Source organism: Ooceraea biroi, chromosome 1, assembly GCF_003672135.1.
Source record: "Ooceraea biroi isolate clonal line C1 chromosome 1, Obir_v5.4, whole genome shotgun sequence".
Lineage (NCBI taxonomy): Eukaryota > Metazoa > Arthropoda > Insecta > Hymenoptera > Formicidae > Ooceraea > Ooceraea biroi.
In genome coordinates this window covers 20919657-20946858 of record NC_039506.1, presented here as the reverse complement: position 1 = coordinate 20946858, position 27202 = coordinate 20919657, and the positions used below count along the sequence as shown (strand labels likewise).

At 45.4% G+C, this 27202-nt stretch overlaps 1 protein-coding gene across 2 annotated transcripts in view; it reads right to left on the bottom strand.

Moving 5' to 3' along the window:
* The window catches only part of LOC105278518 (probable serine/threonine-protein kinase DDB_G0267686), a 133263-nt gene that overhangs the window by 21490 nt on the left and 84571 nt on the right, over window positions 1-27202 (bottom strand). For both annotated transcript variants that reach the window (XM_011337666.2, XM_011337667.3), the window contains 2 exons: window positions 12194-12313; window positions 7434-7569 (listed from right to left, as the gene is read on the bottom strand). In XM_011337666.2, the coding sequence (XP_011335968.2) occupies window positions 7434-7569; window positions 12194-12313 (256 nt within the window). The remainder of the gene's footprint in view (window positions 1-7433; window positions 7570-12193; window positions 12314-27202) is intronic.

The following is a 27202-nucleotide window of genomic DNA, read 5'->3' as shown; positions in this document are numbered from 1 at the left end:
AGTACCAGATAGATTTAAAGCAACGAATTACTAATTCAGTTACTGAGATGCAACAAAATTTTCAGGAATGTCGTACTGTAACAAATTCTGTACTACGTCGATGTCTAGCTCGTATCGATGTGCAAGGACAACATTTTGAAATGCGTCACTAAATCATTGCGTACATAATTTTTCTTTTTGTGAAAAAATCCGTTGTTACTTATCTCATATTCCTTTTCAATATTGGTTTATAACTTTGTAATAAAGCATTTCTAAGCAAACTCGATATAAGAATTTTTTCTTATTTTCACTAGTAGAATATGCTCCCACAGTTTGTCGGTTAAAACCCGGGACACCCTGTATAGTCCTGTAGAACAATTTCAGACAAGACGGTACAAGAATACATGAATTGCGAAACTGATACTTTTATAAATCTTAAAAATTATCAAGGCTAGACTACTATTATATTCAGCCGCAGATGAAATCATTGTTACGAATAATTAGATTTGAGATAAAATTAGTAAAAGGAGAATTAATGAAGTAGTCTGGCGAGTACACCGGCAAATGGTTAATTACGCAACGGCACGATCGAACGAGTAGATGAGTCAGTAACGGATACTACATGTGAATGAGTGATCGAGTGACAGAAAATGAAAGAGGGTACGTGGACGCGCGGAGTTAGGGGGTGACGATCCGCCGGCTGCAGCGGTGCCTACCCTAATGAATCTATTACGACCGGTGAGCAACGACCCTCGCCTGGCAATCACTGCAGATAACACGAGAAACGCTGTCACATGCATCCTGTTTACACAGGCCCGCAGATAACGGAGATGAACGTGCGATCTATCTCGATCCATCTTGGATTCACGCTGGATCCAGCGCGAGCTGGACGAGCGTCAGGCGAAAGGTCAGCCCTCGCGCGCGTAGGTTGTTCCGTCTGCATGGATTAAGATAACGACGTTACGATTTTGCAATCAACTTTTGATCGTGGAGTGCTGGATCGTGGAATCTGATCCACGAGACTCGTTATCGGGAATCGTTTACGAGGTCCGTAACGCGCGATAGCCTTCGCGCAGCTATCAGTCAAATTATTCGCGAATGATTGGACGGATGATACAAGCTTGGCTCGACCGGATAATTATCATTCATCAATCAAGTTCGCGATGCTTTCACTCAGATATTGCAGATACTGCAGCATTGCGCCATTAGGTAAACCGCAAATTTAAGTGATACGGATTAATTGAATTCTTGCGATTTAACGAATGATGATGAGACACAATATTGCAATCGGTCTTTCGGGATACGTTCGGCCACGCCGGGGCTAACCGCGATCACATGTTTTCCGCAAACCGCGACGATCGTACAACGGTATTCTATTTCGGGAAATGGTCGTTTCGACGGATGTCATAACCATCTCCCGCCGCACCGGTAACACGAGTCTTCAGAACTGTTCCAGAGATATTCTGTTTCGAGATCTTCCATCCTCGATTACGCGATAATCCGGGACACGTGACCCCGTCTGGGACGAGAGATGGTCACGATGCGGTTTATGTAATCCTACGTTTCCTCCCCGTTGGATGGTCAGCGCGACTGTCAGGACGGGCGAAATTTTGGAGGAAGTTTTATACGAGGAAGGTGAACCGCGACACGAGCTCGACAGCCACTTTGGCCCGCTTTTTATTAGATATTACGTCCCTAACATGACCGGTGGTGGATCGCGGGATTGTATCGTCCTGCCTAGAAAGGAAAAAAGGAATAAGGGAGTAGAAAGGAGGCGATTGCCCAACCTCGGAAGACGATATCGCCGGCCACGTTCAGAGGAGGGCGCTTTACGGAGCAGCTAAAGATTACGAGCAGAGAGCGGCGATGAAACGAAAGCCAATCTCGGTTATTGGCTCGGTCGCGCCAGCATCCACGGTTACGATCGCGAGATTGGCCAAAGTGTCTCGCGCGAAATGTGTCAGCCCTGTCAAGGGTCGCAGAGATATAATGCTCGGCTTGCACGAGGATGAACACAGAGCAACCCTAAGATATATGCGGGAGAGATAGATGAAACACCGTTGAACGTCGTTTTAGACTTTTTAGTTACATAGAATTGTCAAATCGATCGATTAATCTCACTTGTAATGTTGCATGTTCTCTTTCTCTCTTTCTATCTGAGTTTAACATTGATTAAGATTAAGTTCTGTTTATCGAGATAAATTCAAAATCTAATAATCATTTTAACGATGAAGTTGATTCTTTTTTTCAAAACAAAATTAAACGAGCTCAATTGCAAATTCGATATGTAAGCTAAAGCGAAGATCATTTACAGCTCTCGGCGACGCGGCGTCTATGGTGTCCCTTTGTAAAAGTGTATCTTTCTCGGGATCTCTTTTATTACGCCACGTCTTTTCTCCGTACCAAAAGGAAGCTAACGAGCTGAAGTTATCAGGATCACGGCAACGATTATAAGCTGTCGCTGCAACGAAGGGGCCGAAGAGAGATATCGAACGCGGGGGTGGAGGCGGCCCACTTTGAAGGGAACTCGTCTGTTCCTTAAGAACTCGCTGCTACACATGAACACACATTGCCGTGCACGGCACGATGAAGTGACGACTGATTACGTGGCTCTCTCTCTCTCTCTCTCTCTCTCTCTCTCTCTCAGCTCCGAGCAATCTCCTTTGATTATCGTCTCGTGTAAAGGCTGTTGGCCGCCCATCCGATAAAGCCGACAGTGTTGAGTCCAGAGAGGAGACGCTCGTCATCGTTCACTTCTCGATGATCCTGTACACCTTTCGGATAGAAGGATGACGACAATTTTGTGATCGTTATGCGCATGTGGATAATTATCATGCTGCCAGTCGATTGTTTCGGCAAATCAATTCCGAGTCGATCAAAGGATTGTCCTTGAAGCGTCACCTCACCGATTCCGGAACATCCGCTGAATACAGACTCAGCGGAATCGCGCGCGTTTGAAACGCGGAATTCGTGAAGGGCGCGTGCAACCCTAAATCCACTCATGCTTCGGTTGATCCTCGGCGGCGATTTCACTGCTCGTTAAGGGCGACTACGCGAATGCAGCTCCGCGTCGTTAGCTACGATTGATTTTATTGGCAATAAAATCAATGTTTGCGCTCGTTCGAGAGGGTTTTTGCGGCGGCGAAAAGGGGGCGGCTCGCAAAGCTCAAAGCTGTCGCTCACGTAGCAGGGGCAGCGCGCGTTCGACGGCTGGATTATCCGCTTCCCTGTCGGTAGACATTGCGCAATTGAAATCTACGTGTGTCGGTGGTAGCCGCGTAGGCACGACCGTTTGCGGCGGTGAGGGTACGGTTTCCGGCCGTGGAGGTAAACCGAGAGGGATTTCGAAACGTGTGCGAAACGTACCCAGCGATTTCAAGTGTCCGTCGACCGCACCCACCCCCGTCCACCCCCTGTGGACTCTTCGAATTAATCGTGACGCGAGTTTACTTTCGCTCTCGAATTCAATCTTACATTTCGCTGCTCATCGCGCGTCAGAGACGACGGCCCATGATGGCCGTCATCGAGTTAACGAGAAATCCCGTTTTCGTTTTCACGTCGCGTGATTCCGATCGATCGTACGGGATTCATGCACCACCCCGCGTTTTCTGAAACTTTATTTCACTTTCGCCGATGTTTTGGCGGGATGTTCGCTCACTGAGAACGTCGCAGCTGAAGATTGAAGAGCTAGAAATAATCCAGCGTTAAAAAATGGATAAATTGATTGGAAATGTCGTATTTATAATTTTTTCTCGTATTTATAATTTTTCCCAGATATTTATAATTTTTCCTTCGTATTTCTGTCTTTATCTCGCGCACGATATTATCTCGCAAGTTTCGCGTTACGAGTCTCACCGGACATTTCGGTAGCTTATACGATGAGATAAGCGATCTCCGGCTACGAGAGGACTTCTTGCATACGACGGGAGAACATCTGACACAGAGATTAGGCTAAGCGCGCGCGAAATTGTCTCGCAACGATATGCAAATCGCGGCATAAATGCTAATTGTAATTACCCATGAAATGAATTCAAGGGCTCCCTCTCTCTAGGCGGGAGGGTTCGTATCGTAGCTTAGCAGCGACCTTCGCCCTCCGAGACTGCCGTGTATCGAGCGACAAAACTACGGATGTTGTTTAAAAGTTTCCATCACGCTGGCCTGCAACTGACTACCACCACGTTACCCGTGCTCGCTTTACAGTGAACAAAAGGGAACTGTTACGAGCGGTATGTCCTTTCCGTTTTACAAACAAACGCGATAACTTCGTAAAAAAATTTTCAGAAAAATATTATTTAAAATCAATTGCCAGCGAGGGAGCTCACGGTCACCGATCGAGAATAGACTGGGTTTTACAGTAAACGAAATACAATGTCAGGGTTACGACGGTAATTCGTTTACCGACGTGTATTGCTAACGAGAAATAGGACAATCGAGTAACTCGGACAGTTTCAGACAAAACTCAATAACGCGCGTACAAAGCTCTCAAATGACCATCCTTCCTGATGAAAAGCGGACGATAAAATCAAAGGCTTTGATGTCAATTCGAGCAGCCCGACATCCCGAACCGAGCACATAGTTGTCATTAAATGCGAAAAACCGGCGCGCCGCCTCGTCTCGTCGTGGGCGAATTTAGCTGGCAAAATTGCACGAGAATTAAGATCCCGCCTCGAGATCCAAGCACGTACTTACGACGTCGGACGAGTTGTCGGAATCATGTCGTTGACAGTTTGTAAATGATCTAGTTTAAGACGCGAGAACGCGGAGGATGCGAGGGTGCGCATTCTAAAGCGAGACGGAAAGGGAAATGAAGGTAGAAAGCGAGGGACAAAGAGGGAACAAAGAGTCGAGGATGCGACATTGGAGGCAGGAACAAAAGGAGTTCGTTCGCTATCTCTACATCGATCAAGCGAATTAGAATCAAAATTTAATTATTAAATATTTAATTATATAAATTATTAAAATTATATTAAAGTATTAAATTAAAATTAACATTATATCCAAATCTAACAGCAATCGGATATGTATGTGTGTTTCAGGATGTTATAAATATTACTCATTTATTGCAGTCCAAAGTTAGAGATTGACGATTGAGAGATTGACGAGCTTACTATACGAGATTCTAACGTTCTAGTCGCTAATATAAATTTTTGTTAAGGGACACGGACACGCTGCGGGCTCTTGACCAGCGTTTGATGAATACCGGACCCGCCTTCTCCCGCTCGGACGAAGGACGAATCGACGGACGAGCTTGACATTTGCATACGATGAAGCCGCACGGGCGTTAACTGCTCGGGGACGCGGAACGAGCTACAAGTCACCTGGTACCAGTAATTGAAATGAGGGTAACTTCGAAGAGGGGTCGCTCAACAAACGAGAAACTCGAAAGTTCTTTCGGCTCACTCGTGCGATATATTGAGCGTGATTAAAACTGCGGTATGACCCTTTTTATGTAACAGTATATTTTAATGCAAAGTTTCATAAATATGTCATAAGATGATTTGAAAGATACTAGGCAGTGTGCAAAGTACTTTTGCATTTATATTTATACCGTTAATAGTTAAACGTAATTGAAAATATCGTTCGAAGATTCTATTTGACAAGTTCTTCTATTTAATTACTGTTTAATATGAATGGTCATATTTAATTACGATGCACGGCGTGTTTCAGAGAGGGACAAGAAAAATTCGTCAGCAGGCCCGGTTGAAACACGGTTAATAAGTGGAACGGGGCGCTGGGAAATGCAAAGGGAGACAGGCACAGGCGAGCTGAAATGCCCCTTGAAACTTTACGGACTATGAAAGCGGAATGAGAACGGGTAGGGGGCAGCTCGGCGGGCCGTAGGGGTGGGAAGTTTAATTAAATATCACACGACATATTATGGGAGGCGGGGCACCGCGTATGGTGTCGATGGCAAGTAACGTCGGGGACAGGAGTGCCGCGAGACCGAAAAGTTCGTGCCAACGAGCGCACGAGCGGTGCTCACAGTGTCAACGGGAGCAGCGACAGGGAACGTCAGCCACCGGAAGTTAACGGAGGGCGGCGAGCCGTCCAGACATTTCAACATCGTCGTCGGTACCCTTTTATAAAGCGACCAGTCTGAAAATTCCATTGAGTCCAACCCTCGTGGCGGGCATCTCTCTTATATTCATCCCTTCACCCCCGGCATCGACGCGATAGCCGCTGATTCAATTCTCGCGAAAGAAGCGGCATTCCTCGAAGGACGACAATTTACTTTTAATCTCATAATGCGACCGTCGAGAGTGCCTCGGAGATGCGGAGATTTCGGCGCGATGTTGGAACGGATGTTCGAGGCGTCAGTAACCGAGCAAGTTAAACGAACTACTTCTTCCGTTTTTCATAACTGCGGATAAGCGAGATAACACGCGTAAGTGTCTAAGAAAATTATTACTAATGGGGAAATTACTTGGAGGAATAAACCTCGAGAAGTTACACAGAGATTCTGATATACCAAAGGAAGTAAACTTCCGTCTGGCCACGTTGATCCACGCAACATCCACGATGACTCACGAATTAAAAGCCCATGAATATGGTAAGGATGCAAATTCTGCCGGTGTTTACTCGGGATCAGTGTTACACGGCAATCTGCATACTCGAGTGTCGGAGTATTTCGTGACGCGAACGACGAGGGTTGCGAGGGAGGACAGCGAGTCAGCTAGCGAGGTTTGCCCGGATCGAGACAACCGTGTAGAGTTAATCACGACGCGCAGCATTCCTTCGCGGGGATACACCGGTGGGAATTTAATTCGAAAACTCTTGTTAGCGTTCAAAGTTTCCGCGCTATTCTGAAAGCAAGGAATATGAAAGATTCTGATTTGCGCCTGGAGCTGCCGGCTCGACGGGGATATCATCCACCGCGAAAAAGAGATGATCCCCTATTTTGTCCACCCCTATCGATTAAAGCGTTAGCCATCCGCGACGAATCTGCGTACCGTTCAATTATCGAGGGGCTCTTCTCTTCCTCCCTCCCACCCTCTCTCTCTCTCTCTCTCTCTCTCTCTCTCTTGCTTGGCGTTAACTGAGTTGTTACCTCGATAATTCGTACGTCGTAGTATCGGCCGTAACACACCGGGGTTCCCGCCGCATTAATTTGCGGCCTGGCATGAGAATTTCCGCTTAACTACATTATCCCGGATCTTATCCACGCGGTATCAGCGATCAATCAATCAGTGCAGAGATTTCGATCATTCCAAGCACATATTCTAAGTCCTGAGTGAGTACGTTTCGCACTTTAAGTATCCTAATATTATTATTCTAGATTAATCCGCTGTGTATCGATTTTTTATAGAGTATTAATTATATTAAAATATAAAATATAAAAAATCACAGTTTGTTACACATATGTAAATTTGTAGTACTGCAATTATCGGAATTATATTACTGTGTTATTTTGCAGCATCTCAAGGAAAATGGTTAGAATCAAGGAAAGGACTTACCTGTGTAAGGACGACAATAGTTGCGATTCGCCTTGCTGTAGATCGTTGGCAAGGAAGTCTCCGCACCCGGCTCTACGTACGCCTTGCTCTTGCTGTCTCTAGGGTCGCTGTATTGTTCCACAACCTCGACTTCCGCCTGCAAACAGAAGAACAGATTGTTTACCTTCAGGTTACTTCAGCCGAGAGATACATTGCCTGTGTACATTTCTACCTGAAATCGATCCAACGCTTCCACTAAAAGAGGTCAGGAAGTTCTTAATGTATCGCTCATAACGATTTTCAATTAAACGACGACGTGGCGGTACGCTTTATCGAGTCTCTATAATAATACTAATTCGACAGCGTGCTTTCTCGTCGGCGTTTTCACGTAGATAATGATACTCGACTTCGTCCCTAAGAGGGAGCGTCTTCAGGAAGGGTTATCGTCGAGGGACCAGCTTCCCGTTTCAGTATACGTGTTAGCTTGATGGCGTTTTCCATTCTTGAATGCAGCCAATTGCGGTAAAACGCCTCGGCCGAGACGCGAAACATTTTCCTAGTCATTCCCTAAACGGCGATCGTTATTTCGAGAGAAAACAACCGCGCCGGCAATTCGTTTCTGGCACGCGCGCCCGTTATATTAAACGCAGCGCTCGATTAATCGGGAAGTGGTCGGTAAACGCTGTTATTACACGTTGACGTGAGAGATTAAGTTCGAGAACGTAATTCTTCTAAATACGATTGCAACGTAATGCGGATTACGCCCGTCACGTTCGCCTCAGCAACGATCTCAAGAAAGAACCCGAGCAGGAAGACGTGAATTTCCCTCGACTGAATTCAATCGACCATCGTCACGAGCGACGAAGGGGTGCCTCGAATTTCCTGCGGAAGCCGTTCCAGTCTCATCGCGATTACGCAATCGAGATACTATATACTTCGCCAATATTGACAATGATGATGATAGTAAAAATATTAATGATCTGTTTCCCTCGCACGTGACGAAGACGAAAGAAGACAACAGCGAGAATGCGCGGTGGTGTGACAGTCAATGTGATCGATTTTCTATTCTCTCTTATCTATCTTGTCGTGTACAGAAAAAAAAGATACGAGAGATGTCAGGAGAAAGCTGGGCAGAGCGAGACAAGCAGACGTCTCGACGCAGGACGCAAGACGGGGAAGACAAGTAGTCTTAAATCGAAAGAGGCCAAAATTGGAATTCTCCTGCCAAAGTTGAGCGCCGTGGCTTCGGGGGATGTTTCGAAGACGAAGTCGATTGCTTCCAGCCATCTCGCCTCCAAGCCTTCAGCTCGGTCTACCCCCTCGTCATCGTGAAGCCGCTTCCTCCTCGGAACGGATAAATTTGTGAATGTTTATACGGAAATTATGGGGATGCGCGGCTTGCAGACGCGATGGAGACGGCTCGATCGACTGTCGCAAATCCGATGACGAACGGTTCGGTTTTCCACGAGACGCAACGGCGAAATCTCATGCTGACGACTGTGGAAACGATTACACGCGGTTACCGCGACGTGCAACGACGGTGAAAAGAAAACTCGAATTGCCACTTGATTCAGCGACTGGCACAAACGTGCCTCGATTTGAGGACGCATCGTTAAGCGGATAAAGTAAATGTGCTGCCCGCATTTGCTGGCGGAAGCGATGACACGTAATAAATATACCGGATGTTTTTGGTCATCCCCTCACGCGTGAATCGTTTAATTACTTTGAAGATCGTGCCGAATGCAACATAACGCCGTCAAATGCAAACAGCACGAATCACGCCCGTTAATGCCGTTCGATTTATCGAGAGCATTTAATCCGATTATTCGGTCACAGCGTTATAATTGAGCATGATTATCGGCTGCCCTAATCGCACGACTTTACCATATTTATGAGTCTCGCGGCGTAATGACACTTTTTCCAGCGCTGCCGAATCCCATTAACGCTATACGCATGGGGTGGACGCATGAATCAGAATTACGTGTGTGATGCGAAAACACATAAATTTTTATATTCCGAGTACCATCTCTGATGATCTTCTCTGATATGTGATACCAGTCTATCCATTCTATGGATCTACGCGTGAAGAAATGAGACTCGCGACTCTCGATGTAAAATCTTCCCTAAAGAATTTTTTCGAGACATAAATATTAATGCCTGTGCGAAACGTCCAGCCATATAAATGGTGAACGGCCATACACTTGGTAACATAAATAACGGCGTTACACAGAATGGCACTTCGCAGAAAGCGTCGCGTCAGCGACGTCGTCGATCGCTCTTAATTTTGCGAGAGAAACGAGCCGGTCATTTCCGACAATATCCGCGATATTACGAGCCGTCATTAATGGTATGCAGATAATGGAGTTACGTGACGCGGGTTCGCAAGAAAAATGAGCAACGCGAGATAAGACGCACGCGTAAGAGCGCTTTTTAGCGACGGGAGTATCAATCACTCGCGCTCCAGGACAAGGAACATCGCACAAAGCACTCGACGTCAAGCTCTCTCTTGAAGTCAATTTTTTTTCCCGGAATTCTAAGCGTCACGGACAGACGCTTCCCTCTTGATCGTTCGGGAATTAATTACTCCCACTTTTCCACGTAGCTCTGCCCGCCGTGGGTTAATCGTTACCTCGGTAAATTTGACCCGGAACAAATGGCAACGGACTCCCCCGCCAGCATTCCGCCTGCGCTCGTTGCGCTCCGAATTCGCCGACCAAATAAATCGGGCTTTTGATCGTCGCTGAAAGGCAATCGATGGACAATCGCGAGTTCGAGAGGTCGCGGCTCCCTCGAACCGACGAAGAAAACTATCAAAAACAACAAACGTAACGCACGTGCGGACTCCCAGAGCGGCGCGTTCCAAACTTCCACGCGACGAAGCCGCCCTTTGTTACGGTGATAAATGCGGGCGGCACCAGTGCCCGATCTCACGCATAAAATAAAGCGCTAAAGTATTAAGTAAGGCTTACGAGCGAGACTCATAACGATTCACCCTCTCGAGTCAAGTGGCACCCGCTCTCCGTCTTCGTCGCACCCCCGTCCTCCACCTCTTCGTCCCTTTGCGACGCATTTTACGCGGGGGTTGTCGGTGACAACGAGGCAAGGGAAACTTTTGTTCGGCACACTCAGGTGTCGTCGCTGCGACGCCGACATTCCGCCCTCTTTCTTTCTCGAACTTCTCCCTCGCGACGCGTCGCGTCCACGTTTCCGTTTGTTTGCAATTAGATACCGCGAGCTGAAGTTTAACCAATTAAGTTCAGAGTTAAATTCTTGCAGACATATAAGATATAACAATACGTAATACAAATATGTAAATCAAACACAAGTGCGAACACGAATGTAAAGATATTACACTTTAAAATCCTGAAAATCTTCATTACATAATTAATTCCGAAACTAAATTTTTGTTAGTCACCGATTAATAAAATAATAACGCTCACGTTAAATATACGCAGGTACAGCCAGTGATAATAAAACTAATGAAGAAAAATGTTGCAGTCGGACTACCGCTGTAGCCATTTTAATCGTCTGCAACGCAGCGTTTCTTCACACTTCATTCGAGTCTTCGCAGGAGAAGCGTGATATTTCGAGCGTACTTTCGAGGTAGCTTTAGAAGGCGCATCGGGGGCGCGAAGCCGTGTTCCCGCCGTTTCGAAGCGTTTAGGCGCAATGCTCGAGGCAACCCCCAGGCACCAGAAACTGAGTGCCGGAGCAATTATAAGCAACGCCGGAAGTCACCGGTCTCCCCGGCCTGCCGCCGACGCTTCTCGTCGTTCCGCTCGCGTCCGTTGTTACTACCTCTCGCACCCTCCGGCGCACCCTCATCCACGCCCCCGCTTGCTCTATCGTGCCCGGCGGGTATTTTGTCACCACTGTAATTATATTTCTCCCTTCGAGAACGATTCCCTCGTTCGTCGTCCGCCGTTGCGAAAATATCAATACTATCGTTAGCCGACAAAACGACTCCGGCCACTGACACAGGAAGTGACGTCATGCACGTACAATCGGTGGAGGACGATCGGGATGCGCGTTTGTTTCGAGACTGATTCGATAAGCTTCTAAACGCTGTACAAACATTTTCCTCCCTCGCCACGCTCGCCGAGTCTCCAAAGTTAATATCGATTAATCAAGTTTAATCGACTAACGATCGAAATCTAATTATTTCGTGGTGTTATTGTTAAAGGCAATTTTTGATATACGCAGTAGTTAGCTTTTTGTTGATAACGTAATGTACTATGCAAATACGCGAGATTTATTTTGCGAGAATTTTGCACTGCTGCGCAAGATTGCGAGCCCTTTTTGATTCACTGCACGTCGCGGGTGAAAAATATCGATAAACTTTTCGGGCTGGGAACGAGCCACAATGGGGACGCGTGAACGCGTAACGTGGTGTGTTTGCTTAACGCGGAATTCATTGAACTGTGAACACAGATAAACGGGCGAGACCGATGAATAAAGTTTCATCGCCGCAATAACGCCGCGCAGGAGCATTATAAAGTTGCGCATTGTCGCATTTTGATCTCTCCTTAATTAAATTTTTCACAAATATTTCACGTCCGCTATTGTTCCACAAGTGAATTACACACGTGAAATACAAAGTGTCACGGTAGAATAATGCTAAATTTTATGACAAGCGCGTTATATTTGCACGACGTAAGATATATTATTTAACAGCGCGCACAAATATTTGTTATTAATTTCGCGCTTGTGGAAATTCAATCGATTATCGATGCCAAGCGATACGTTCTCGCGAGACGTCAAATCGTTTAATTAACACTCACGTTCTCCACTGTCGGACTCGGCAGCATCCATTGCACCGTAGAAGTCGCGGCTGCTGCGCTTGCAGGACGTCTCTTGTTCACGAAGTCGACGGGCAGGCTGTAATCGTCGCACAGTGATACCTGCAAGCACAAAAAAACGAAAGAAATGTTATTGTGTGTCGGGGTGATATTCGCTGACACACACACACACACACACACACACACACACATCAAATTCGCTCAAGAAAGAAGGAACAACACCACACTTTCGTTAAACTGAACTGCTTTATTAGAACGATTCCGAATGCGTCTTCCGAACACGGCACAAGGCCACGATCAAATCTGTTTATTTCATTATTTATCCCGTCGCCAAGAGACTTCATAGTGTGGAGACCAATTTTCTTTTTCGGATCCGTTGATCTATCGTTACACAGCTGACTACTGGCCGGCTTCTCCCTTACACGGGACCAACCTGGACATAACAATATACATCATGCTCAGGTTATTATTATCATTTCCCATTAACCGGCCGACGAGAATCTTCCGCCGAGCTCTCGCCGTCTTCGTCGTTTCCTCGCACGTAATAGAGTTTTAAAGTTGCGGGGGATGATTCTCGTCAAATGACACGAACTCTGCTAACTGAAAAACTTTACTCACGCTCTTTAAACTCGCGTCGCGCCAGTTGCACGAGGGTTGATTTTTAATCTCTCTCTGCTAGTTATCGAGGAGTATTATTCCTTGCACAATTGAAATCATCACGCGATAACGATCTACATCATTGTTATATACCGTTATAATATTATGATATTATTATGTCAATATTCGGTCGCAACGAACAGAACTAAATTATTCTCATTTAAATCCGCAGGACTCCGTCGAGAACGCCAGCTGCTACCCTCGCTAGTTACCCTCGGCGCCAGCGGAGCACGCGCTGCGTCCGATCCGGAGGCAGAAAATGCGTAAAATGTTGTTGAAAAAGTGAAGATCGACGGTCGAGGGGAAGAGAAGATCCACGGGGAGGTATTCGGCATCAAGCAGCGGAGGATTCCTGCCACTCGACAAATCGCGGGGTAAGCACCCCAGGCTTCCTACGCGCCCTCAAATCCCCGTCGACGCTGACTGGACCAGCTCATCAGCGATATTTACTGTCTGTCGGAGAATCGATCTATCGATGTGTGGATGCCCCCACGTACCCCGTCCGGCCTGGTCACGGCCTACCACCTACGCTTCTATGCATGCATATAAATCGAGACAGTCGCGGATCCCTGGGGGCGGCTTATCGCGCCGAGAGTCCGAGGGTGGCGGCGGTGTCCACCACGGGGGTGGTGGTGCGCGACGTTCGCCCTGCGAGCGAAGGGAGCCTCGCACCCCTCCCCGCGCGGGGACCCTACATGCAAATGGTCGACGTTTATTGTGAGAAAAGAGCCCCGTATGAATATGTGAAGTGGGAAATGAAACAAAAAAATGAAAGAGAAAAAAAGAGAAGAGAGATATACAGTTGTAGAATGGTACAGAACGTAGGAGGAACGAGGATTGACCAGTTCGCAGAAAAGCGGAAATAACCGTGGAGGTATCGATACGCCCTCGTGTCCTGTCGAGGAGTAGCATGGCGACCGAATGTCGGCGGCGAGGGGTGGAAAACTCTTTTTTGAATCAATGTGGCGCAATGTTCAGGATAACTGTCAAATCGCATTGTTACTAATTTGATTGCGAAGAGTTTTACATGAAAATCGTATTACATGTATTATATCATTACATTAAGACTCTTCACAACCGCATAGTATACATCTATAAATTATTAATAAATCTATCTATAAAGTATTAATCTATAAAACTTTCATGGGAATTCTCCTCGGTGTTCTCTATGCTATTAATCAAATATTCATGCTGTTATTTAATTAACAACGCAGAGAAATGTCAGGAGAGATGTTCAATAATGTCATTAATCAACGTTATTAATTGAATAAATTGAATATTGTTGTTCATTAATTAATTCATGACTTGATGATTTTCAGCTGGTTGCTGTCAGCAGTGGAAACGGACCGCATGTGGTCAGCCGACAATGATACGATCGCCGGGAGGCGATTGCAATCGTAAAATGAGCCATCATCCGATCGTTAACCGTTAAGTCGCACTACTGAAGCTATCTGGTGTAGTTTTACTTGTACTTGAGCGGCTTCGGAGCGAGCACCTACCCTACAAACTACCCTGATTGCGCGATGTAGCGCGCATCTGCTGTTACCACGAGGAAGCCAAATACGAACTAGGCCGGCTCGATGAGGCACCCATGGAAATCCAAGAAAACCGCCAATGTCCGCGACGATCGCGTTTCACCTCGCCTCGAATTTCCGTGCACGATTTCACCGTTGTGCATTCGTGAGTTTACTTCTACATACAATCGTAGATTACATTAAGAGACACCGATGAATCTTGTGAGCGTTGCTTCTGAGCATTTTTTTAACGCGGTTCGATTATATCTCTGTTCCATCAGTTTTATGAATTATTCATGAACGATTGCGTTAAAATGTAATGCGTGCGCTCTTACCTATACCGATATACCGTCATAAATCACGCGGCGCGTAATCCTTAAAGTTTGCCGAAATAGATTTCCCCGTGATCCCCGATGTCTCCTCGAAATGATTTGTTTTCCCGTAAATCACCGTCGCCGCCGTGAATTTTCCGAGCGCTTCTTATTGAGTGAGGTCGAGAGGGGCCCTCTTGTCGCGGTACGACATTTATAAAGTGCCACCGTCGCACATTCTAGTTACCGTGTTCTCGAAGAAACCGCTACGTTACCTCTCATTACGCCACACTTGTACGCGCGAGTGCGCGCTCGCCCGCGGCGACGGCGTTTTCGCGTCGGCCGAGATTAAGTCCGGGATATTTAGCAAATGTTTCGCATAAATCAAAGCGGCGCAATATGTCCGGAGTTCGAAGCGAGGCTATGTAAATTCGCGGTAATACCGCTGGCCACCCTGCAGAGCGGAGTTTCGATTCGCGAAGGGCCGATAGGGGGTAAAGAGCGCATTGGGGGACGAAAGCGAAAAGGGGGAGTCAAGCGCGACAGGGTGAGTGGGCGGACGGAAAGGAGCAGGGAAAGTTCGGAAGGAGGGAAGAACGACAGAGAGAGAGAGAGAGAACGACGAGCGCGTATTTCATGAACCCCTAAAGCAGCCCTGAGCATTGCGGCGACCGCCACAATCCCATTCATTCTCTTTATGGGCTCCCAAGTATTTGGGAGCGAGCTTGAATAAATCGGAAATTTGCCCCGCAGGGAGCGGGGAGTTAGCCCTCCTCGCGATTTGCCTGCGACTTTCGGCATGGTCATCTCCGAGCGTTTCACCTTTTTTGTCTTCTTTTTGGTAACGATTTGCAACGCGCACGAATTACATCCGCGATCGTTAATCCCAGCCTATCCGGTAACGAATATAGTCCAATTAAAGAAGTCAGCTTGGTCAGAGAAATGATGATGACGCAGTTATGATTGTAGAGGTAATTAGCGCACCACTACGAAATCCCTTAATAATCACAAGAATTTGCAAACTACTTTGCTAAGCGACGCGGCTTAGTAAAGTAATTCGATCAATATTCTGGTATAATGGACAAACGCTTTCGCTCAGCGATGGTTCGCACTGTGAAAATAGGAAGTGATATTAACCATTGTGCGCCGCAAACTCCAACTATGAACGGAATGTTTATTCCGTGGAATTTTGACGTTGCTAACGTCGCATGTCGTTTGCAACGTATACAGGGTGAGGCACCTAAAACAGGCCACCTGAATATCTCGGCTGTTATTGGTGATAGAAAAAAATGTGTCAGACCAAACTTGCATGGTTTCGAGGGACACATAATTTGTTCTAAATAATTTTTTATTAGGTGAACGCGTAGAGATCATATGCAGGTCAACTTCGTTTTTTTAAATGATATATGTTTTTTTACGTACCATCTAGTAGAGCGTTTGAAGATGCGCACATTGATCTACGGGTCAAAATCATTCAAGGTCACTGAAGGCTAAAATTTCTAAGTGCTAGAACTTTTTCATTTCTGAGTTTACGGTATTTTCAATAGCAGAGAACTCTAGGCAATATAAAAAATAATGATATTAACAACTCAGAACTTCTCGAAAAAAGAAAAAATTTCTAAGGGTTAGAACTTTTTCATTTCTGAGTTTACGGTATTTCAATAGAGAACTCTAGGCAATATAAAAAATCAAGCGACGCGGTAGCGTCGCGACGCCAAGTACATAAAGAACAAGGTTCCAAGCAATGAGATGCTGCGGCGCAGCAGAGGTGCTGAGGTGCTGCAGCGCAGCTGAGGTGGAGGTGCTGCGGTGCAGCAGAGGCGCCGGCGTAGCTGCGCCAGCGTTTCAGAGGCGCCGGCGCCTCTTCATACCTTCTTCATACCTCTCAATAGCTATCTTCCAGATAACTAAAAATTTATTTCTTCATTGAAACCTCTAATTACGTATTTAACGGATAGCTATTCTTCATACTACTCACTTTTGACACAAAGTGTCTAGAATGTTATTATAAATTACCATATTCTGTCAGATTACAAAGGTGAAGAAAACTGATTCTACGAGATATCTTTTGGATAAAGTTATCGAGAGGTGAAGAAATTGGGCCTTAGTACATTATGTATTGGATACAGTATTGCAGCATTAATGCAAACCGGTAAGATAGTATAAGATAAAAATACATCAATAATACTACTACATTTTTGTTAAAAGATAATCCCTAAAAAACCTTTTTAAAAAACGAAAAAATATATACGCCAAGTCCATAAAAACTCCCAACTTGTCAAACTCAAAACTAAATATGAAATCAATAATTAACTAGCCAAGTATCTAGAAGCAGTTTGAGTATTTTACCCAAACGTTTTCCATGCATACTCTCTTATCGCATGACGACATTGAAGTACTTGGCGTGCCCGAATCACATTAAAACGTCCTGTCCTACCTATAAGAGACACAAAATCATTTGCGAGTCTTTATTGAAAATCATGAAGATACAAGATACAATACAAATCAAGATATTGTACAAATTTACAAGAATACATGACCACTGCGATCCGGGCACGCCAAGTACTTCAATGTCATCATGCGATAAGAGAGTATGTATGGAAAACGTTTGGGTAAAATACTCAAACTGCTTCTAGATACTTGGCTAGTTAATTATTGATTTCATATTTAGTTTTGAGTTTTGACAAGTTGGGAGTTTTTATGTACTTGGCGTATATATTTTTTCTTTTTTTAAAAAGGTTTTTTAGGTAATGATATTAACAACTCAGAACTTCTCGGAAAAGAAAAAATTTCTAAGGGTTAGAACTTTTTCATTTCTGAATTTACGGTATTTTCAATAGCAGAGAACTCTAGGCAATATAAAAAATAATGATATCATCAACTCAGAACTTCTCGGAAAAAGAAAAAATTTCTAAGGGCTAGAACTTTTTTATTTCTGAGTTTACAGTATTTTTAATAGCAGAGAACTCTAGGCAATATAAAGTAAATTATTTTCCCTTGCAGTTGGCCTTCAGTGACCTTGAATGATTTTGACCCGTAGATCAATGTGCGCATCTTCAAACGCTCTACTAGATGGTACGTAAAAAAACATATCATACCATTTAGAAAAACGAAGTTGACCTTCATATGACCTCTGCGCGTCCACCTAACAAAAAACTATTTAGGACAAATTATGTGTCCCTCGAGACCATGCAAGTTTGGTCTGACACATTTTTTTCTATCACCAATAACAGCCGAGATATTCAGGTGGCCTGTTTTAGGTGCCTCACCCTGTATATCTATGCCGAAACTGACCGCGTTAATGTAGTTTATTAAATATTTCGCATCCTCCGTGGAAAGAGTCTCGTGCTTGTAATAATATATCTCAATCCATATTTATGTAAATAAAATATAAGATTCAATTTTATTGCTGCCTCTCTTTCGAACATCTATGATGCTAATATTGTAAATGTTATAATAAAAAAGAAATAAATTTGTTTTCGAAATTGTCGATAGACGTAAACGATTTTTGTGGTCATGAGTCTCGCATATAACAATCTATTAATTAACTATTACAAAACAGTAATCATTATTATATTATATTATATTACACAATAATACGCGAATTATCCTGCCAGATTGCATGAATTCTCAAAACACAAATTTATGGGATGGGACAAATTTTTACGAGATAATGAAGGCGATTCTTCATAATATTTTCTACTTTACAACGCGATGCGTTCGATCATGTCCAAAGTACCTTTAAATAGTAGCGCGGAGTGGTGGTGCTGAATTGTGCAAACAGATCGATCACGATGACATAATTAACTCTAAACCGGGAAGGGTTACGACTTGAATAGCTAAGGGTCCTGGTGTTGATGCCTCGACGAGAATCCCTAAACGCTCGTCGACAAACTGTGCGCGTAACGTCTCGTGAGTGAATTTGCATCGCGGTTGGCAAATATCCGCATTGTTTCCTGCTACCGAGCGTTCTCAATTAAATTGAAGTAAAAATAACAAAGAGGTTCGTGCATCCGTAAATCCACATCAGTGGCGAATTAATTAAATCAGTGGTTCCGCTTTAATCATTTGATTAATTTTATCCTAATATTATCGTAGCCGCGTATTTTCATCGTGCCCTCTCGAAATGTTGGGGAAAACTCGTCGACGATTCCTGGCGGAAACAGCCATAAAAGGCGCATGTAAGCTAAAGGGAGCTAAAGATCGATGAATGGTGTTAACTATGATTGACGACGAGCGAAAGTGCGCATCGATGCGCATCCGGAGTCTTCGGGGACTCGCTCCTCTCATTTTCCGCGTTCCAGCAATCTGATTCGTCTCCGACACTACGGGATAAATACGTTAAAGTTTCACGAACTGCTCCCCGACGTGGAACACGTGGGCGAACTCACCCGAGGCCATCCTAGGGCTCCTTTCCGATACAACGCGATGTACAACGCGTGACGGTACGTTATCTTTATCATGTATTTCCCGGATGTGCTCGTCGCCCTTTTCCGTAGATATCTTTTCTCCTTTTTCGATCCCCTTTCTTCCCCTCGTTACATCACAGGTTACGGCGCCCGCGGCAGTTGGCGATGACGAGTTGAAAAATTCGTCGATATCTGCGGGAAGGTGATGAAGCGGACGAGAACCCCGAATCCTGAAATAGCGTGGTTGGATGCGAATCGAGCACGACGATAAACGAGATCCGCGTATAAAGAGACCCCTCGATCTTCGAGTTTATCGTGGAGATCTTTCCGCTGCGCTTCTTATCGTGACAAGCGTCTTTGTCGAAGCACAGAAGCGTTAATGGATTTCGTGCATTACGATTGATGATTGCGGAGGAGGATCCGTTTAAGATCAATCGCGATGGATTAAAGTGAATGAAAATATATCTCTGCTCAAAAAGTTTTCAAAAAAGATTTCAGAAATATTTAACATTAAATTGTTATCATCATAGTATCGATTATCGATGTTCAAAGGGACAAAGATACCACAATTTCGCGATTTAAGGGCCATAGCTACAATGCCTGCGAGCCCTTACGTCTTCATTTAAGAGACCCGCGTGTTCCTTGGTCCATTCGATATGTACTTTGGACGTCCCGATCGGAGAGAAACGCCTACTAGGACAGCGGCCCTTTTTGCCGCTCCTGCAGCCCTTTGTATGGTCACGAAGGGTCCTGCAGGTCGCTCAAAGAGAACGAAACTCGCTCAAAGTCTGACGAGGAACCTCGTTGCTGTAGAACGAGCAGAAACCGAGTCCTAGCAATAAGACGGGCTAAGGGTCGACACAACGGTCCCTACTCATTCGCCTTCCTCAGACTCTCTTCATCTTTCTTGCCTCTTGTCCCTTTGTCGTTGCTTTACAGCTAACAAAGCTTCCTCAACCTTAATCTCTGCGAGGAAATTTATCAACAGTAAAACTTGAGCGACGTAAAAGGCGATCAATTACATGATTAAATGTTTACAACGAGACATTTATTTATGCATCAGATGTGAGTGTAAAATATTACATTTCGCATACATCGTCTTTGTTTGATGCGATTCCTTTCACTGTGCGACATCGTCTGAAAGCTGTCTGGAAGTTTTCGCGAAAACGCGACCGAGTATCCTTCAAGTCTCTTACGCTCTCGACAATCCGCAAGGACCTCTTTCACGACGCTCAATTAGAGCAAGTGCCACGTCAAGGATGGAACTTTGGATCTTGAAACTTGGACCTCCTGATCTCGCCGGTGTGTCCTCATCGCCGATAGATAGAGCACGTCGAACACGTGCAACTTGAAGTGCGCGTGTTAAACAGAGTCGTTAAACTTCCGCCGAGAGGAAAGGCTGAACCGCTTATAACGCGTCGCCTCGACTCACCCCTGGATAAAAGTTTAAACAGCACTCCAAATGAAACGCGCGGATTCCTCACAATAAAACTTTTTACGGCCGTACTCGAAAATTGCTCCCCTCGGTGCAAAAACAATTAATTTTTCCATTGCGCCTGCGAGAACTGTCGATTACTTAACAGTCTGCAGATTGTTTCCATTCTTCTTGCAATTACCGATTAATAGATCGTTCAGATTCAAGATGCTTAAATTGCAGGAGGAGACGCGATTCAGAGACTCAAGCCATAATAAAACTACATCTCGAAAACGCGCAGCTTATCTTATTATTGTTCAGTACCGATAAAAAATTGACTTTAAATGAAACCAAATCGTATAAGGCGCTAAATGCATCTACTACTTTATATAAACTTTGTTTCCAAAATTTAACACATATCACGCCATTCAAAACTCACTGTTGCTAAATGCTTCAAGTAACCCGACGATAATCCGGCGAGCCGGTCGGCCGTGGGAAGTTGCAAACAACGCGAAAGGGTTGTGCCGAGAATCGGTGCAAATCAGCACCTGCACATACGCACACACGATTTCCCAAGCCTGAAGCAAGCATGCCGTGATTGTTCCGCCGGTTCCTCTATCGGGATAAACGTCGTTCCCTCCTTATCATCCCTTATCCTATGACAGAAAGGGTCGTAGCAGGCGCGCGGGAACGAAACCCCATTGCCTAAGGGGCTGCTAATTGATTTTAGAAGTTCCTCCTTGGGACTCCACCACCCCCTCGGGAGCGGCTGCAACATCATAGACCCCCTTCGGCAGGAGTTTTCGGGAAAGGCGCGCGGCGAATGCTACCGTCACGCCGAGAGTTCCGTCCCGAGTTCCTAAGTCGCCTTAGAGACTCTCCGCACTCTCTTCCGCACTCCCAGAACCGGTACTGTTCTCTCGACCACCCTTGTTTCTTGTTAAACGGAGCTCAACGACGACCCTCGACCCCTCTTTATCTCGGAGCGCTTTAAATCGAAGCTTTTCGCTTTTCCGTAACAAGCCGCCGTTGGATTTCTCATATGCGCCGGAAATCCTATTAATGCCGGGCGCCTTGGTTCTACAAGTAATTCATTGTAGACTCTGCTAGCTCAATCACGATTTAACTTGTCGCGTATGAGGTCGATATTAATAATCTCTTCACGTTTAGTTTGTATAATACAAAGTGATAAGGATTTCTACTTTATGAATACATCAGAATGTACGTTGGAAAGAAGTGATGATCAGACGTTAATAACACTGAAAAGATGCAGAGCCTCATCATTCTGACCACTCGCGTCATGAACTTGGCGTAAATAGGGGGCGGAATACACATGTTAGTAGTCGTTAATCACAGGCGTAGCAACAATGCAGCCCTCAAGGCTGAGATTCTCCACGCTCGTTTCGCCCTGCTTCTTCGTTGTAGCGCACACGCCGACATTCATCCTCTTTTCCTGGCGGCTTTCATGCGACGTACGGCTCGACGCTCGAACACTCGCACAATGAGCTTCCGGTTTATTAAAATCCCGCCTACCCACCGCAGACTCGCTCGTCACGATCGGCCGTAGACAGCCTAAAACGAATTCGCGCTCCCGCTCGCGTTTTGCTCGTGTCTGCTCGAACAATGCCGTTTGTCTGCTCGTGAAATGTCACGCGAGAGGCGATCCCACACTTCCACCAACGTCTCTCAACGTTTCCGCACGAAACTCCGGCGCGGAAATCTAAAATCCCGAAGCTGAGATGTGAAATTGCGCGCGTAATAATCGCGGCGTCTTCGGTCGCCCGATTTTGTAATTTCTAATTAATCGAAAGATTACGTGCAACGCGAGACACGCAACAGAATCTCGAAATCTTCGAGATCCTGCTGCATTTTGCTTGCAGTGCGTGCGAGTGGACGAACGAACGAATTTGTGTAATTCTGAGTCTCTGAATCCATTCTGAATTCGCTTCTTCTGCGATCGCGTGATCCGGAATTGACGTTGTCGCAAATGACGGGACGCCCCAATCACAAAGTTACCGAGATGCCAGAGCGATCCCTTCGCGTTATCGCGTCTTCGCACTTCGGCGAGCACAGGGCCAACCCTTGGAGACCAGCGTGACCAGGAAACGCAAACTTACGCCAAGGAAGCTCGCCCTCGTTAATAACTCGCGGTACATTTGACGTGCTTCGTTTCCGGCCGACATCAGCCGACATTCAGGTGGATTAAAACGGCGGCAGACCCCGTTGTTAATGACGGTTGACTCTTATCTGAATGGATCATCATTCCTCTCACCCGTGCGAGGAGGATCACGCAGCTAAGTCGACTTTAATACGGACGGTGAACCGTCGGTTGCACCGGTCAATCAAGTATATCTTACAAGATCAATATATTTTATGAAAATATTTTACCCGCTTAAATGCGTTTAACAGACGTTTGTACAAGATAAAAATATTTTATGTTTTGATTGGGAAATTAATTATATATGTCTCTTTATTATGCAACGCCAAAAGAGAGTGCTCTACAGTAAATTCGAGGATTCTTTTGAAAGAATCCATTTCGTTACTCATTCTTGTCATACATCACATACCGCCCTTTGAAACCAAGCATCACATGCATACAACCGGGACGTATCCACTTCGCGCTCAAAGTAAAAGACCGAAGGGAATATTTTAAGCCGCGTAGGCAGGAGTGTGTGTGCGGTTTGTGCGAGCACGACCCAATTACGAAACCGACACGTCGGAAATTCCACAAGGGGTTTGCTTGTGTGATGTTCGTCGCGCTACTTGAATATTCCCGGTGCAACCTGCGGCCATATTTCTATGTATCGATCGACCAGAAACGCCGGTAAATACCGGCTGCCCCCCTGCCTGATTTGATTGACGATATAATCCCCCGGATTTTCGGGAGGGACTGAATATCATTGTTTAGCAATTAACAATCATCCATCTCAGTTAACGCTTCGCATTCCAGCGATGCTGCACCGCGCGCTCCACGTTAAACATCCGCTCATCCTTCCGATATCGTTTAATCTGAGTTTAGTCGCAGTCGCTTTACAGATGATCGTCGGTGCAGTTTACAAACGTGGGAGATTACCGCAATATTTTCTACCCAGCCGGGGAGTTGCGCAGGGAGCCAATTTGGGATCGGTAAGCATGACAAACGTTCGCGACGGGCCGCAAAATAACGAGGGTTTTTCGCGGATTATGCACAAATGAGCGACATCTTTTAAGGCTTTATAGTGGCCGGAAGCAGACGGCAAAGACGCTACGCAGCTGCTTCGTCGATGGAGAATATTAAGAGTCGTTGTCGCTGCATGATATTTCACGAGTTCACTTGTAAGTGTGCTCTGCATAAATGGTACCTACTAATACACCAACAAAGATATTACTTTGACGTAAAACTAATATAAAATATTTTTGTTTGTAGAAGAACTTCGTTTATGCAACCGTTGCCAAATACTGTTCAACAAAATATTTGTGAAAAGCATTTATAATTAAATGTCTATAGTAAATCCTCTTTATTTTCGACCAAACTGGCAAACGAACAACAATTAAGAGACACTACGTTTCGACCATTAATTCTGGTCCTTATCAAGTGTTATTAAACAGCGTCATAAAGTTAAATGTTTATGTTTTGCATGCAAGATCAGATCGCTTTCGGTGTAGTGCAAGGGACAAATTTTACATAGCGCGTCGAGCTGGCGAGGGGAACGAACATTGATTTTCGCGTTCCCCCCGATTTTCGACTCACCCTGGGCGTTTTCGTGGACGGGCCACCTCCCAGGATCGACACGCATCACGCGCGCATACGTGCATAATTAACGAGACGTGCCGATCGGCCTAAACGCTGAATTTTGACGTACAAATCCGCAGCAAGATCGGGTTAACGATGCCACCTCCACTACCACCACTATCGGCCGACACCCCCCTCCCCCGAAGCTTTTCGAAACAACGCCGCAACATTGAATGCCTAACACCGGGTATGCGGCGAACCGCAGCCACGGTTCCAATCATGTACGGTCCCTCTCGAACTGACAAGCGATTCACCCGACTCGCCAAACACGCACGTCAAGTGGCAAAAATTTACATTGCTCGGTGCGAAACGTATTGAATCATTAATTTTAAACCAGGTAAGTCCACGACTACTTATTCATTACATACGGAAGATACAACATACTTTAAAATCGAGATGATCTTATCCACCCGCGTAAACAGCTTAAAATCTATTTTTCAAGATGATTATATAACAAAGGAATTCTGTGTTTTTTCAGAGTAATCATTGAAAGCTAAGTTATCGAAATCAAATTGTTGTTACAACTACAAGTCATCTGTTATTCGAGAGCATCTGGAAATGGACGTTCCCTCATGGAAATCGAGCATGTTCTGCGTGTTCGCGGCGCCATGCCGAGGATAATCGCATCCTCGGTGATAACCGCGTTATCAGCGAAGCAATTTCGGTCCAGGACACGGCGGCGGTAACAATTAAGCCGCACAATCGGACGATCGGGTTGTCCGATCGTCCGGGATCCAGCCTGTAAGCTGAAGAGGGAACGCCACCCTGGGGTTCAACGCAGTAGATCCCCGTCATCGATGTCGATGTCGATCCTAATACATCCTCGAGCAATCTGGAACCCCCGCGAATATCCCGCCCGACTCTTCGTACGTATCTCTGCCGGACACTTAATTAATTCACTTTGCGCCGGGCCGTTCTCGTAATAAGGGATTCGGGATCTGCCTGAGAGCCCCGAGGCGGTAATTGATTCAAATGTTGCGGGGGAACGTTACCGACTAGACGTTATATACTGTCGCGGATACGGTTACGGATACGGTTTCCGGTTGGTTCCCACCACCATCGCGAACTGCCTTTGTGAATCATATCTTGTGTTCCTACGTTTACCCACTTGCCTCTTGCTTTGGGTCTCTTAGCCTGTTTTGGAACTTTGAGAATTGTATTCTCCTGCTCTTGTTTCTCTTGCTTCCTTTCTCTTTTTTCTAAAATTGCGGAACAATTTCGCGCAAATACCAGCGAACCGTTTTCGTAAAAGGAAAGCCGGAAAATCGCGTGTGGTTTTACAGATCTCGCAATTGTCGTGGCTTCCTGTGGGTTTACCCGTGTTTCGTTAGCGAGTGAGGTGAAAGCTTGCCATTTCGCGATAAATATTGTTAAACAAATGTACAAATTTCATACTACATTTCAACATTTGAATATCATCTACAGATTAATATTAAATAAATCTTTGTCACAAGGAGCGCGTATGAAAGAGAAGCTTTGGACTTTTAATGGAAATTACTAAGCAACTAGAGCTCAAGAAATATTTCATCTTGCACTACGGAGCGTCTCGTAATTTGCGGTGCTCGAACAAAGTCCGTGGGCGTCCATGCTGCGTATTTTCGCCGGAGCATCGAGCACGGAAGCGACACGAATTTATGGGATAAAGAAATTACAGCGCGCCTCAACGTGACTAATTACCGTCGGCTAATTGCGATGTAAAAAGAGCGCAGGACATTGTTAAGACGGACGTTGGAGGGTATTGGGCTGCGAGGAACTTTTCGAGGAACGTTACCGCAGCTTGGAAATTCTGTGGCGACACGGAATCCGTCGGAACCCCCCTCGCGAGGGAACGTCAAGGGCGCGCGAGAAGAAAGACTATAGGAGAAGACGGATGCGTACCGATGGGGTGGTGATTAATGTAGACGGTACCTCTCTCTCTCCCTTCCTCTTATTCTCTGTATAATTACTTAATTAAATTCATACATCACGCGGCATTACACGATGTACAGAGAGATCCGGTCCCCTTTCCCGTAACGACCCCGCGGATATGGAGCTTCCATTCAGATGGTATCTCTGTAACCACCCCAGAAATGGTTTGCGGGGGTTGCCGGAGAACTTAACTCCTGACTCATTGATATCGGCGATGCCGTGCGCAATGATGCCGTCGACGTCGCATTCCGCGTGTACGGAAAAACAAATTACGGTTACGCGAGAAGGCGGAAAAGGGCTGACCGGTCTCACGGAAAAGCATGTCCGAAGACGAGAACTAATTCCATAGTTTTAAGGGCTCGTAGACCGTGGGCCGACCCGGGTCATTGTTAATTGGGTGCTGTGCCAGCTAGATTGCGGTCATCCTGTTAGCAACCCCGTCGACTTGGCTGTGAAATATATATACCTTCTCTGACACGAGACAAACGGATGGAACCCTTTACGCTCGTTGTACGCACTCGTATGTGTTAACGTATGAACTGCTACGTGTACGTGTTAACTTGCCGACAAATCACCGCCAGCTATACTGCCAACAAAAAGGTAATTTTCACCGTGAACTGCTTCATAAATGAACTGCCGAATTAATTATGAAATAAAACTTAAAAAAATTAATTTCTTTTAAGAAAATCAGTTTTGTTAATTGATTAATAAATGTTCTATTCTTCTGTTCTTAGATTGTGATGCTTCGTTGAAAACGTTATGTGTTCAACTCGTTTTGCGTGCGTGATATCTTCCGTCTAGACTCGTCTCTCGGAATTCTCTTAATTAATTATCAAGATTTATTAGCGACTTTTTCCTGATCTCGTTATAAGTAGAAGAGAAATGGAGGCAATCTGCTAAAAGTCGGAATTCTTTTACTCTGCGCCAAGTAAGAACGCATCGACCGAAAAACATTTCCAGTTGATTGCTGGAAATGTCGTCGAGCTCGAAAAGGGTTTTACCGCTG